The 16,151-nt window shown below is 38.0% G+C and overlaps 1 protein-coding gene across 1 annotated transcript in view; it reads right to left on the reverse strand.

Moving 5' to 3' along the window:
• Positions 1–16,143, reverse strand: part of CEBPZ (CCAAT enhancer binding protein zeta) — a 24,686-nt gene extending 8,543 nt beyond the window's left edge. The window contains exons 1-8 of the mRNA XM_019969995.2: positions 15,988–16,143; positions 12,349–13,838; positions 6,925–7,156; positions 6,006–6,195; positions 3,679–3,767; positions 1,642–1,695; positions 935–1,037; positions 757–825 (exon numbers count right to left, since the gene is read on the reverse strand). Coding sequence (XP_019825554.1) covers positions 757–825; positions 935–1,037; positions 1,642–1,695; positions 3,679–3,767; positions 6,006–6,195; positions 6,925–7,156; positions 12,349–13,838; positions 15,988–16,143 — 2,383 coding nt within the window. The remainder of the gene's footprint in view (positions 1–756; positions 826–934; positions 1,038–1,641; positions 1,696–3,678; positions 3,768–6,005; positions 6,196–6,924; positions 7,157–12,348; positions 13,839–15,987) is intronic.
• Positions 16,144–16,151: the final 8 nt, after the last annotated feature.

Consider the following 16,151-nt stretch of genomic DNA (forward strand, 5'->3'; position numbering starts at 1 on the left):
TGGGGGCAGGAGGAGAAGGGGACGACAGAGGATGAGATGGCTGGATGGTATCACTGACTCGATGGACGTGAGTCTGGGTAAACTCCGGGAGTTGGTGATGGACAGGGAGGCCTGGAGTGCTGCGATTCATGGGGTCACAAAGAGTCGGACACGACTGAGTGACTGAACTGAACTGAACTGAACTGAATCTTAGACTCTGAACAAAAAGGAACTGGGATCTAATATGTAAATAAATGTCTGCTGTGAATACAAAGAGAATTAGATTCACAGGATGAGTACTAAATACCCATAGAAATAAGTTTAAAATAACGCTCAGTGACAAAAATCTGTTGTAGTTATTCTGCCAAGCCCATATTAGAGAGCTTAAGATGGTCTGAACTATAAAAGATAATTATATATGGGGGGTGGGGTTGATGTCAGTGACAGAGCTATAGCTTTACCTATGGATGATACAAGAATAGCAAAATGTTAATTGTTAAAAGATGGGTGATGGTTACAAAGGTGGGGTGGGGTGGGGGGGAAGGTCTATCATACCACTTGTGTATATACTTTGGATATGTTTGAAATATTTTGTAATTAAAAAGAAAAAAGGCCCAGTCACAGTAAACTTGAAAATGTATACATTCTTGAACACAAAGATGGATACTATCTGTGGTGCTTAGCTTTTACCCTGATAAGCAGAGCAAAGACTAACACAACCTGTGTGCTACTAACCTGCACTACTGTCAGTTTCAACTGTCCAGGCTTTATACTTACCAGCAAGACTACGAATGTCCTTCATAAAATGTTTTCTTTTTGGCTGCATCACAACACTGTCTGTGTTTTCTGAAATGTAAAATCAAGACAGTGTAATGTAAAACCTAGTTATATATGCTCATGTTGTTTATTAAATATCAACAGTGAAAACGGAAAAGTTCATCAAACAGAAGTATACCTTTGCCTTTATGTGGCTTTGGATTTCGATATACAAATCGATCCAAGAACCTCATTAGTGTGAAATCCTGCAGTGGATCCCCTGAATACTCAATATAATTTCCCTGAAAGATGAGGGGACGGAATTAAGATCTTAACTTGAAATATATATATATACTCACAACACACACACACACACACACACACACACACACACACAGAAGAACAAGAAAAAGACAAGCATCTACTACATTGCTTCAAAGGCACAAATGTGCAAAAAAATACCCTTCAAATATCCCTCACATGCACATTATTCTTTCCTTGAAGAAATTAAGCACACACGCATACATATTCTATAATGCACTGCTGATTTTATGAATAGGCAAACAGTATTAATACTGTAGGTCATCTAACCATGAACCAGGAATCAACGCTGAGTGAAAAAAATGGCAAAAGGGAAAGGGGAGGGTAGCCTTTCTCCAGGAGCAATAAATAATCAGGATGTAATAAATAACTGTTGTGGTTCTATAATATCCATGTATTTCCACTCATCTCAGAGTGGGAGGAATTATCTGTTGCTCTTTATCAAACAAATCATTGCTCCTTTACAACAGCAGAAAAACATACACAATTCTATCTAGTAGAGAAAACACTGACCAGTTAGTGACTACTTCAAACAGGATTACTTATTTTCTTTAATTTCTTGTCTTCTGAATATTTGAGACTTACCTGAAGAATAGTCTTTGCAAAAAGGGCCACAGAAGGATGAAAATGCTCAGATAGCTGGAAAGAAATATGTGAAATAAGGTCAACTACCAAAACTGCAGGTTATTTAAGAAAATCCCCCAAACTGAAACTGAAGCCAATACATGAGAAGAGTGACTCTCAACATTCTGGTCTCAGGAACACTCTGTATACTTCAAAATCAAGGACCTTAAGAGCTTCTGTGAGTTAAGTGGGATATATCTACTGATACTTAACTTTATTAGAAATTACAACGAAAGAAAATCTGAACACTTACAGTTCATTTAAAATTAACAATAAACCTATTACATATTAATATAAACAATAACATGTAGAATGAAAAATAACTTTCAAAACAAACATTAGTGGTAAGTGCAGCATTATTTTACAGCTTTGCAAATCTAATGTCTGGTTTAAGAGAAGCCAGCAGATTCTCATATCTACTTCTGTAGTCCATGTTATTTTAGTTCACGTGTGTTTAGGAAATTTGGCCACACACAGATATATACTTGGAAAAAATGGGGGATTAACTAATGGTCTTTCACATAAATGTGGATTTTTTTCCTTTGATACTATACCAAAGATGAGCTGCAATATGGAGTCTGAAACCCTATCAACTTTTGGTATTTGCTACTTAAAATTAACTGGTCTACAGTGGATGAATCTTTTATTCATGTTTGACTTTTAACACTGTGCACTGGTCATTTATAAAATACTGATTTTGTGAATTATGCAATTCTTCAAAATGTTGCTGACATTTAATTAAACATCACAAAAACCATAGTATCACCATGAATTTCATTAGAAAAGATACCAAGAAACTGTTAAGCTTAAGATGGTGGTTATAGGAGTTCTAAAATTTTAACCAAAGCTTGAATTTCATCACTGATAACAGATACTGTCAGCTGTTTCATTTGAAGTAAAAGATTTACTTCATTCATTTTCAAGAAATATCTCCAAAATACAAAAGCATGACCAGTCTGTCAGCCAGTCTTTCATGAAAAAAGTAGCTAGCTGCATTTCCAACAATTATATAGGCACTTTTCCTTGAGATGTGAGAAAACTCTCATATTTAGGTATTCTGGGGTTAAAATAATAAAATCAACAATTTTCCTTGCTTCATCATACTTGTGTGATACTGGCTTTCCTCCTCCCTTTCAAGTATATGGCAATGAAGAATATAATGGCCATCAGTACAGCTTGGTACTACTGTTTTTATTTCTGCTAAAGTCACCAGCAGTTTAGCCATCATTTCTTTAATACCACCAGTGCATCAACAGTGACAAAGGCAAATAATATCTTGGTATCACTTTCAAAGTAGTTGTGACCTTACAGATTCACTAACAAGGTGTCAGGGACCCACAGGAGTCTGCCTAGGAAGACACTTGCGTTAGCAAAACTCCAGAAAGGTTATTAGAAATGAGTTCCTCTTATACATTTACAAGGTAACTTTGCTTGCAAACAGTTCTACTACCACAAAATTTTTCAGAGATACCCAATTGCGGTAATATGGTTGCTAAGTTGTGTCCAACTCTTTGTGATCCCACGGACTGTAGCCCGCCACTCTCCTCTGTCCATGGAATCTTCCCAGCCCGGGGATTGGACCCGCATCTCTTGCATTGGCAGGCGAGTTCACCACCAAGCCACCAGGGAAGCCCTGAGATATCCAATGCGTAAAGCAAAATGTATCCATTTTACAGAGCCATTATATACAACAGCATACTTAGGAAAAGCAAAATTTATTTATAGCCATGAATAATAACCTTATTTTGTACCCACGTTATTTAAGATTTTCTACATATGAATGCAGAAATGTGTAAATTTAATGTTTATTACAGGCAACAGAAATATGGGTTATAAGGCATTACAGCCAGGTGACATATTTCAAATTGCTTATGCTGACTAATTTCTAAATAACTCCTCTATTTATCATTTACAAGAAAAATGGAAAAGAAACTATTAAATCCATGGGGGCAAATATACGGCACAGATGAATTAGGAGACAATTTGGAATTACTTTACCTTTTTGAGTTCCCAGAGACTTGTATTTTCAGCTCCACAGTACAAAGGGTTTCTACTGAATGGATCATATGTGTTTAACTGTTTGCCACCTGTGAACAAAAATAGAGTATTTCTCAAATGCTCTGGTCCTAGCCCAAGTGGTCACTAACCCACCAGGATTAATGCTGTCACCGACAGCGCTCTTAGTTTCTTTTAGGTCAGTTAGATCCTAAGTGTTAAGATGACAAAGGACCTGAAGATGAAACAGGTCTAAATTCTTTTGGAACTTCAGAGTGCAGTGAATATTTGTCATTAAATTATGCCTAGAAGTAAGTATCACTTGGAACAGGTTTCATATTATCTTCTTCATGTTTTTAGCAATTCTGCATTACAAAATTTACAACAAGGAACCTTTAGAACACAGAAGGAACTGTCTACTTCATAATGTACATACTGGTCATCCTTCTAAAGGATTATTCCTAGGTTAGCCCTCTGATGGATTCTTTAAAAAACTTTCCTGGTGGCTACCATACTTTTCTTGTACACTTTACAGGCTAAGGTTCAGACAGGTGAACTACTCTGACCAAGAGTTCCACAAATTTGAAAAATGGGTCTGGCAACTTTTTAAAATATGTATTTTAATTGAAGGATAATTACTTTACAATCTTGTGGTGGTTTTTGTTACACATTGACATAAATCAGCCATGGGTGCACATGTGTCCCCATGCACATGTGTTCATGCACATGCTGAACCCCCCTCCTCCCTCCCTCCCAACCCCATCCCTCTGGGTTGTCCCAGAGCACTGGCTTTGAGTGCCCTGCTTCATGCATCAAACTTGCACTGGTGATCTATTTTACATATGGTAACAATATATATGTTTCAATGTTATTCTCTCAATTCATCCCACCCTTGCCTTCTCCCAGGTAGTCCAAAAGTCTGTTCTTCACATCTGTGTCTCTTTTGCTGCTTTGCATATAGGGTCATGGTTAGCATCTTTCTAAATTCCATATATATGCATTAATACACTGTATTGGTGTTTCTCTATCTGACTTATGTCACTCTGTATAACAGGCTCCAGTTTCATCCACCTCATTAGAACTGACTCAAATCTGTTCTTTTTTATAGCTGAGTAATACTCCATTGTTAATACTTCCTTATCCATTCATTTGCAGATGGACGTTTAGGTTGCTTCCATGTCCTAGCTATTGTAAACAGTTGGCACCTTTCTTGATCCTCAAGGCTAGTGTGTTTTTCTTTTAGCCTTAAATGAAGAGGCTGCATTTCTACAATTTCTTTTGGCTCTAATATTCTGTTAATAGATTCAATTCAGTTGATGTGTGTATGGAACGCCTAAGTTTCTATTTGAGTTGGCCAAAAGGTTCCTTCCACTTTTTCTGCAACATTGTATGGAAAAACTCAAAGGAACGTTTTGGCCAACCCAATATACCAAAAAGAGTTTTCAATTCTCAAACATTTCTTTAAGGAACTACAGAGGGTAAATATGATGCTCAAACAAAATAACCACAAGTTTTATACTTCATGTGTGTGTTAGTCGCTCAGTCGTATCTGACTCTTTGCAACCCTGTGGACTGTAGCCTGCCAGGCTCCTTTGTCCATGGGATTCTCCAGGCAAGAATACTGGAGTGGGTTGCCATTTCTTTCTCCAATTATACTTCATAATATGTAACAAATACTTTTGTTTGTAAGTCAAACTTTTGTATACATGTGTTTTTTTCATATATGTTCCATTAGGAAGCCTTTACATCTAAAGATCAAGAAACTAAACTTGTTCAAAGGTATAAACTGACTACATTTACAGCTGAAGAAAGAGAGATCTATTGTGCATTTAACATGACCACAGTTTTCTCACTAAATCTTCACAACTCTAAAAGGTATCTGCTTTAATTTCTAGAATTTAATTTAAAAATATGTACTTATTATCTGTGGTTTAGACGCTAAATTGTGTCCGACTCCTGCAACCCTATGGACTGCAGTCTGCCAGGCTCCTCTTTCTATGGGATTCTCCAGGCAAGAATACTAGGGAGGGTTGCCATTTCCTTCTCCAGGGGATCTTCCCAACCCAGGAATCAAACCTGGGTCTCCTGCATTACAGGCAGATTCATTACTGAGTATGCTACTTATTATCTGTAGTACTGTTCATAAGTAAATCAATGATTCATTATGTTAAAAATTTTAGTTCTAAGACCTAAATATACCTAGTGATGAGAGCTCCCATCTAAAAGAAAACAATATTGAGAACTTCTAAAGTGCATAATGTTAATTTCTATTAAGATCGAAAGGGAATCCTAAGATTCAAGAGAAAACTTTAAAGATTTTAGAAACTCACCTTTTAAATTATCAAAGTGCACCCAAGAAGCAGACTCTACCTTTTTGGTTCCCACATGACTTTCAGACTCAGTTTTTTCCATCTCAGCTTTTTTCACGGTATCTGTTTCTGTTTCTTTATCTACATCAGTGAATTTTTCTGCTTCTTCATCATCTGCTATGTCAATAAAATTTTCTTCCTCATCAGACTCCTAAAAAAATGGTTTAATGAATCTGGTTTAATCAACTGGAAGTCCACATTCAATTATGTGAGGTGGTTTTGAAGAAGACTTGCTTATTGCAATTCTGATGAAACATGAAAGTTCCAAAAATGAAATTTAGATGAGAGGAGATTATATTCTTATTGCTAAATGGAATAAAGTTTTGAATCAAGAATCCATGAGACTTTGAAAGCATTCAGCCCTCAAATAAATTTTTGACTTGTTATAAATTATAAGGCAGGTGATATTATGTCCATTTCACAACTGAGAGACAGGTTTAAGAGATCTACTAGTTCTAAACCCTCTCTGCTGTTGTTGTTCAGTGGCTAAGTCCTGTCCAACTCTCTGCAACCCCATTGACTGCCGCATGCCAAGCTTCCCTGTCCTTCATTATCTCCCAGAATTTGGTCAAACTCATGTCCATTGAGTCAGTGATGCAATCTAACCATCTTATCCTCTGTTGACCCCTTCTCCTCCTGCCATCAGTCTTTCACAGCATCACAGAATCCCACTTTATGGTAGTTTATTACCAGTAAAGGGTCAAGCAATATGCCCACCGAGTTGACTTCACACCAGGGACTAAAATCCAGGTCAGTCTGATTCCAGGTCTCACACTCTGCATGCTCCAGAGAACTGAGTATGTTACTGTCATCATAGCAAAGAAAAATACCAAATACAGTTCAGAACCCACTGGATTTAAAAAGCAGTTGTAAAGTATACCGGATGATCATCCAGTTGACTTCTTAAACCTGGTTTTGCTTTGAGGATCTCAGATACAAGATACAAAGCTCCACATATAAATGGTGGCATCTGTTCACAAGTGACTTGAAGTAACCTCTTCACAAAAGCCTTCACCCTCCGCAACACAATGTCAGCTTTCAGAGACTTGTAGACAAGGTTAAGAAACATGGCTTGCTTAGAACACAACATCAACCCCGGATCCAGCATCTTCCTGCAAAACAGAAACAAGAGCACATGTTTATTTATAAAACATCCCCAAACCCAGGGACTAATAAATATCCTCATCTTAGTTAGGGATAGCCTTCCCACTATTTTAGAACAAGAGATCATTTCTGTCCTAAGAAGTAAGATCGAAGTGAATAACCAGAACAGGAAGAATGATGATAGTACCAGAGGGAAAAACTCCACAGGAGCAGGAAACTTTTCTGGGGTTTCTTTTCTCTTTTCCAAATGGTTTTCCATTCTCTAGACCAACAGGGCACCTCCCTAACAGTATAATTTTCATGGAAGGCTAATTCAAAACCAAACAATGAAAACTGCCCTTTGAAAGCAGTGGACTAGACCAGCGTTCTTATCCTTGCATCACTGCCTACTAGCTGGGTGACCAGAGGCTGCCTCCACACGGTTTGGGTGAAGACCATACATGCGTAGTAGAAAACTGAACTGTGAGACTCCCTTTGAATGTACTAACTGCATAAATCCTTCCTATATGCACTCAAAGAGAGTCTCACAGTTCACTTTTCTACTATGCATGTACGGTCTTCACCCGAACCGTGTGGAGGCAGCCTCTGGTCACCCAGCTAGTAGGCAGTGATGCTCTTCTCCAACTGTCTGCACATCCATAGATTCCTTCATCATTCTTGGTCCTGTGTTTATGTTCTTTATAGTTGAACACATTTTGTTGCCTTTCTTTTTCCCCTCAAAGTCCATTGGAACAGGGACGGTGCCTGTTATTCACTGCTGTAACCCTAGTGCCTTGCACTTAATAAGCACTAGAATGTTTGCTGAATGAACAAATGGTTCATGATATGGTAAGTGGTTGTTCAATATATCTTGTAACCGCAGATTGCTCAGTCTCTCACTAGGAATACAATCCGATTTTGGACAATTTACTTTTGCCAGAAAACAAACACCTTCTTTATCCACAGCTGAAATCTAATGTGTAATTTCTAACTATTAATTTTACTATTGCCTTCTGATGCAACACAAGCAACAAGAGCAAAAATAAACTAGTGGGACCACATCAAACACTTCTTCACAACAAATGAAACCATCAACAAATTGAAAAGGCAACCTATGGAACGGGAGGAAATATTTGCAAACATGTAACGGATAAAGTAGTAGTGTCAGTTGCTCAGTCCTGTCCAACTCTTTGCGACCCCATGGACTACAGTCTGCCAGGCTCCTCTGTCTATGGGATTCTCCAGGCAAGAATACTAGAGTGGATTGCCATTCCCTTCTCCAGAGGATCTTCCCGACTCAGGGATCAAACCCGGGGCTCTGCATTGCAGGCAGATTCTTTACCATTTGAGCTACCATGAAGATCCAATCTCTGATAAAGGGTTAATATAAAAAACATGTAAGGAACCTCATATAATTTAACAGCAAAAATCTCCCAAAAAATCCAACTAAAAAATGGGCAAAGGATCTGAATAGACATTTTTCCAAAGAAGAAATACAAATGGCCAAAAGGTACATGAAACAGGTGCTCAACACCACTAACCATCAGGGTAATCAAAACCACACTGAGATACCAACTCACACCTGTTAGGATGGCTATTATAAAAAAGGCAAGAGATAACATTGAAAAGCACATGGAAAAAATGGAATCCATATTCACTGGTGGTAGGAATATAAATTGGCACAACCATTATGGAAAGCTGTAAAGCAGTTCCTCAACAAATTAAAAATAGAATTACCATATAACCCAGCAACTCCACTTCTGGGCATATACCAAAGAAAATGAAATCAGTCTGTCAAGGGATATCTGCACTCCCACATTCACTGTTTTATTCACAACAGCTGAAGTATGGAAACAACCTGTGCGTGTGTTAGCAGATGAATGGATGATGAAGATATGTTATATACACACAATGGATTATTATTTAGCCATGAGAAAGAAGGAAGTCCCACTTGTGACATGTATAAACCTGGAGAGCATTATGCCTAATGAAGTCAGTCAGAAAGACTACTACTCTGATTTCATGGATGAACAGAATCTTAAAAAAAATCAAATTCATAGAAAACAGAGAAAAGACTGGTATTTGCCAGCGGTAGCGGGTGGGGAGTAGGGAATAGGGAGATGTTGGTCAAAGGGTGCAAACTTCCAGCTTCATGGTGAATATTTAATGATACTGTATTGTAGACTTGAAATTTGCTGAGAATAGATCTTTAGCTCTCTAACCCCTCCAAGGAGTAACTATGTAACTACATGAAGTAATGGAGGTGTTAATGAACTTGAAAATGGTAAACATCACAATGTATACATGTATCAAATCTTCACTCTGTGTGCTTTAAATAATACAATTTTATGGGTCAATAAATTGGTTACACAACAAAGTAACCTAAGTATACTTTTACAGCCTTTTAAATACTTGACCCTTTACTATAGCTATTATTTGTCCATCCCCCACCCCCCACCCCTTTGGCAGGCTGCTGAACTATTATCTCATGTAACTTCTAAATTCTCTTTTTATCGTGTTTGTTGAATCCTAGAGATGCTCCAATTGGTCTGGACCCCCAGATATTAGGAAACCCAGAATAAACACAATCCTCCAGATATCTACTCCAAAAGCAGAATCATCACTTTTGTTCTAAGAACTTTTATTTTTTTTACTAACACTAGAAATGAAAATATTTAACTTTGTGAAGCATGTTTTCGTATTCTTCACCTATCTAGTTTCCCCCATTTTGTCAATTCCACAATTCTAGTACATACTGATGATATTCTGAGATAGTCAATGTCATTCAAATAATGTTTTATTTTTGGCTGTACCACATGGCATGTGGGTACTTCCCTGACCAGGAATGGAACCTGGGGGCCCCTAAGTGGAAGTGCAGAGTCCTAATCATTGGATTGCCTGAGAATTCCCCAAATAAACTTTGATAGTCCACTTTTTTCTCATTTAAATTTTTCAACACTTCCATCCGTTCTGCCACTCATTTTTAATAAGTTCCATTACACATCAATAGAAACATTTGAGAATTTACAGGGATGTGTCTCTACCATTTGACAGAGAGTATGTTCCTGAAGTTTTTGATAAATTATGTTTTTGTAAACCAAATCATCTCTTCATTTCTTTTATCCGTCAATTAATAGCACGGAATTTTTACTTAAAATATTTTTAATACAATCAAGAGAAAATACATACTTTAAAAAACCTTAAAAGGCCTTTGAAGTAATCCATCTGTGAGATCTCTTGGCAAGCAATAATTTGAAGAGTTTAAGAATGCACTCCTCAGACATGTTAGACCCCTGTGTTCAACACTGAGATATTAAATGGATATTAGAAAAATACGTTTTCCAGTAGATTTCAAACTTTCCAAAAACTAGAAATTCTTATGACCCTCAAAAGTTGCTAAAGAACCTAACTCTGAAACCTCTACACTTTCAGCCTTGGAAGTCTTTCCAAACTAAAAAATTAGGGATTTATTACTTAAAATTTTAAAAAAATTTTTCATTTCTGGCTGTGCCTCATGGCTTACAGGATCCTCATTTTCCAACCAGAGGTTGAACTTGGGCCACAGCAGTGAAAGTGCTGAGACGAAACCACTGGACCGCCAGGGAATTAGGGCTAGAGTACTTAGACTCTTCAAATTCAAGTTTTATTTTTTGGAACTTTATGGAATTTTTCCCCAAAATATTTTCCATCACCTTCAATTGGCTGAATCCACAGATGTAGAACCTGCTAATAAAAAGGCTAACTGTAAAAAAAAAAAAAAAAAAAAGAATTATGGAAAGAATTCTGAGATCTTTTTTAATGTATAAGCCCAATCAGTACCATGAAACACCATGAACTCCAAGTCACTAGGCCTGGATTTGCCACCTAAGTTGACTTCATGCTGTGTGTGTGACCTTGCACAAATTATTGTACCTCACAGACTAGAGAGCTTGTAAAAGGATTAAACTAAAGAAATGTAAATGAGCAGTAATAGCAGCCAGCACTTACAGAGCACTGAACTATGTGTTGGGCTGTGTTAAAAGCATAGCTGCTGCTGCTGCTGCTAAGACACTTCAGTCGTGTCCAACTCTGTGCAACCCCACAGACAGCAGCCCACCAGGCTCCCCCGTCCCTGGGATTCTCCAGGCAAGAACACTGGAGTGGGTTGCCATTTCCTTCTCCAATGCATGAAAGTGAACAGTGAAAGTGAAGTACAGCATACACTGACAATCACATGGGTTTACAAATACAGTAACTCACTATGGCTGATTCATGTTAACATTTGGCAGAAACCAACACTGTGCTGTAAAGCAATTATCCTTCACTTAAAAATTAAATTAATTAAAAAGTACATTAACTCATTAATCTTATTAACACCTCAGCTCTATCACTGCTTAGCTGTGTAGCTGTGCGTAAGTTTCATAATCTTCATTAAAAAACCTATGAGATAGGTGCTTTCCTTTTCATTTTACAGACAAATAAAAGCACAACGGGATCAATCATGTTTACCAATAGGGATTTAATGAAAATTAAAGCAATTTGTCCTTTGGATAAACTATATAAGTCAAATCTAGGTTTAGATCTAAGATATTAACCAATATATTATGCTTCTTGCAAGCTGTATGTACGTAAAATTAGAAAAATGAATTAGAAATAGTTTACTGTACTTCAATAGTTTCCAAGTATACAAACTTCAAAATATCTGCCCTGAATGGGTGCATTGCAGGACAGTTGCAAATTCAGTAATTCTAGTACCAAAATCTTAATACTAACATTTTAAAATATATTCCAAAACCGCAATGCTCCTCCTCAACCTTTCTATGTAAAAACTTTGTTTACCATTTATTTGTCTTCCCCAACATGAATGAAAGTATTTTAGAGGTGGGAAATTTGTTCACTGTGCTATATCCTGAGTTCTTGAATAGTACCCAGCACGTAGCTGACACTCAAAAAATTCTTGTTGAATGAACAACTAAATGGCAGTGTGAAGGACAGAAGGAAAGAAATATAGGATCAAGGATGGGGACTTCTCAAAACAAAAAAATAATAAATGACATATTCAAAGCATATTAATACAGATGCCCAACAGGGAACTAAAGATTAAGTGACTCAAAAGCTGGTGAAGAGCAAGTTACCAAGGAGTGCCAAAAACTCTACTTTCTTTCTACTGCCCCCGAGACGGACACTGCAGTATATTATACCACATTTTTCTCATTCACGTATTACAATGCTAAGTACTTACCGATACAATGCTGCATAATATCGATCTGATATTGTCTGCTGAGAATTCATGACTTGGAAGAGTAACATTAAAGCCTGCACACTGGTATTAAAATTCACAACATGCAGCACTTTGAACAGCGTATCAACCTGCTCCCTCACTTTGTCATCGGCAGTCTGGGCATAGGGGTATGCCCTATTCACTCCTGTTAAAAGGGCACTGAGCATTTTTGATTCAATATCTTTTTTCTTGATGCAAGTCCGAAAAAAACAAAAATAAAGAGTTATTAATTTGTTAGCTAGTTCACTTTCTTCATGAGAGAGGACCATTTGATTTAAAAAGCAAATTGCATAATACTGGGCTTTGGAGCTGATATTTGAGCGGAACAGCAGTCTCTCTACTTCACCACACACAACTCCTTTCATGTTGGGATGTTTACAAAGCAGTGTCTCCAACAGATGGGAGGCTTTGGTGGCTATTCTGTTCTGAGGATCTCCCAGTTTATTTACCACCTGCACAAGAAAGGCCTTTTCTTCCTCAGGTTTGTTACAAAGAAGCTCGTGAGCCACCACGAGGGCTCGAGTTTTGGTGGCTACTAATGAATCATGACTTAAAGTTTCTAAGACTTGCACAAATTCAGCCACTAAGTGTTTCAGCTGGTGTTCAAAATACCATAATATGAGTCTTCTGTCTCTGGAGTCCCTGTTGCCACTGGACAACTGCTCTAGTTTGTTGAAAGGATGCTGGCTGAAAACCCGTAGCTTTCGATTATCCGGCAAAAGGTCTGTAATGAGTAACTCTTTGAAAGTATCCAAAGCCATGAGGCACTGCTGTTTGCTGCCCTTCTTTTTAACAAGGTTCACGAGAGTTTCCACAAACTGGAGTGTGTGAATAGCATCATCCTGAATAAGAAGAATCATGGCTGCCATTCTGTCACCTAGAGTCCCTGATGATACAATCGCCTTCATCCAGGTAGAAGAGGCTCCCTTTTGGTTATTTGTCTTATTTTTGAATAAATTGATTTCATGTTCATACAACTTCTGAGCCAAGGCTTTGTACTTGGACACAACATCCCGAGGCTGGGGTTCCAAACAATATTCATCGCTATACTCCATATCATACCATTTGCCGCCAGACTTAAGTAACAAAGTCTGTCTCTCAAAAAATTCAAAGATGTCCTGTTGCTTATCTTTCTTTGCTTTTGTTATGGCACTGTTGTTCTCATCAGAATGCTGTTCTGGCCTCTTCTTATTTTTCACCTTACTTTCACTTTCTGCTGCTTTTTGCTTTTTACTATCCACTTTAGATACTCTTGATTCCTTCTTGCTATCATCTTCTTTTTTAGCTGGTTGATCTTCTTCAATTAAGAAACCTTTTGCGTACTTGGCCAAACTAAGATTCTGAATAAATGCTTCCAATTCACCTTGCTGAAAATCATCAATTGCTCCTTTTTTGCCTCCATCCACAACTTCCTCATTCTCATCCAAAGCAGCCAACATAAGATAATCTTGCTGCATAGAAACATATGAAAAGTTAAAAATAAATTACAAATCTAACAGTTTCATTAAAACTTCAAAAGTTAATGATATTTATATTGCTGAAATCAATTATCCATGAAATTTAGTTATAGTACTGCCTGGGCTCCCTTCCACACCCAAAGTACTTGATAAAGCAAAGATTTAAATGCAAAGGGAATTTTCTGGCAGTCCAGTGGTTAGGACTCTGTGCTTTCACTGCCTTGGGCCAAGGTTCAAACCCTGGTCAGGGAACTAAGACCCTGCAGGTCAAGTGGCACAGCCCTACCCCCCCGCCCCCCCAAAAAATAAATGTGAAAAACAAAACTATAGAGTAACAGGAGAAACCACAACATTAGAAAAAAAAAAAAAAAACAGGGTAGGGAAAAATTCTAAATATGACATAAAACTCAGGTCCCATACGGAAAAGAATGGATAAATTTACCATTCTCTCATATACACAAAACATATACAAAAATCAGAAGACAGATAAGTTGGAAAAAAACAGTAACTGGCAACTTATATCAAAGTAATCTAGCTTAATATTTAATATAAAAGTTCCTCTGCATCAGTTAAGGAAGTGACAATCTGACAGAAAGATGTGCAAGTATAAAAACAAATAAGAGGTTTTTAAAAAAATGAAAAGATGCCTAACCTCACTCACATTGAAAGAAGTCCAAATTAAAATCACAATGATATATCCATTTTTAAACACGTCAGACAAGCAGAGATGACACTAAGACAGGTGGTGCTGGGGAGAGGGTGAAGGAAAAAAGCACTTTCCCATACTGTTGATGGAAGTTCCCTATAGAAAGCAATTTGCCAACTTCAATCAAAATACCTGACAGACATCCTTTGACTGAGTCAAAGTTCCATTTCTATAAATTTAGGTGTATATACATCCACTTACTAATGTGGGTAAAGATATACATACTCAAGGCTATTTACTGAAGCATTATTTAAAATAGCAAAAGACTGACAAATATCCGCAATCAATGGCTGGTTAGATAAATTAACGATTTATGCTGACATAAAACCAATGACAGAACTTTATATACCGATATGGAAGCATCAAATAGTATAGATATACTACACCTTTTGTGTAAAAAATAACACATACAGGGGTGTGTGTATTTGTTTGAAAGATATAAAAGACACTAAAATGATTGCTTCCTGAAGAGGAAACTGCATGGCTGGAGATTAAAGTGAGAAAGAAGACCTTTCATTATGCACTTGCTCCTTTAAAATGCAACCCAAGTACAGACCAAACTGTCAGTCTGCCCAGGGAAACTGCATTTCTCCTGCCTCTAATCACTGACCCCACTCCGCCCTCTCCCACACTGCTCAGAAAAGTCTACCCTCAAAACAATTAATACAAAGCCAAACTGTCATATATTTGCTCCGAATCTTCTAAAGGTTTCCCATAAAATGAGAGCATAAGTCCACCCTCTTATGTCTCTGACCTCATTTCTTACCGCTCTTCTCTCACTTCACTTGACCTCAGCTGCACTATTTTACTGTTCCTGGGACAACAAAACCAAAAGGGCTCACTCCTTTCTTCCCTCCAGTTTTCTGCTCACTCACTGGTGGATTCCCCAATCACCTAGTTTAAAACTTTAAGTCCTTTCCCACTCATTATCCTCTCTCGTTTTAGCTTTCGTCATAGCTCTTACTTAGCGTTAGATACACTGTGTATTTCAAAGTTTGGTTACCGTTTCATTAATATGTAAATTCCAAGAACGCAGAAAGATTCTTGGGCGTAAAGTGAGCAAGTGTGTGTACTTAAGATTCTAACACCAGTGGATCCCAAACACGGATGTCAAGAGGTCGGAACAACAAACAGTCCTCTCCGACCTGATGGAGTGCCATTTATACACTACGTCAATAAAAAGAGAAGATAACCTACATTTTAAGAAAAGACACGGCAAAAAAAAAGTTCAATTCTAAACGACGTTTTTCTTGCAATATTACGGGAAAGAAGTGCAGGAAACGCGCAGAGTACATTTCGAAGCTGGAGTCTGAGCTGTGAGCTCCTGCTCCGCAGCTCGGGGGCTGCTGGGCCACTTAACCCGCTACTCGCGGGGCAATTCCACTCGCGACCTCTCCACACGCCTGTCTCCTTTCTTCGGGAGCCCGCGGCCATTACCTTGGTGCCTCCGAGCCGTAACACTTCCTGAAGGGAGAACGCATCCTCGGTTTCATCGTTATCATCCTCTTCGTCTTCGTCCGGATCTTCTAGCCCTTTCTCCGGGCCCCAGGGCCGCTTGGCATGGAACTCCAAAGGTTTCTCGGCTGCCGCCATAGCAAGCG

Source organism: Bos indicus, chromosome 11 (genome assembly GCF_029378745.1).
Source record: "Bos indicus isolate NIAB-ARS_2022 breed Sahiwal x Tharparkar chromosome 11, NIAB-ARS_B.indTharparkar_mat_pri_1.0, whole genome shotgun sequence".
In the NCBI taxonomy this organism is placed as follows: Eukaryota; Metazoa; Chordata; class Mammalia; order Artiodactyla; family Bovidae; genus Bos; species Bos indicus.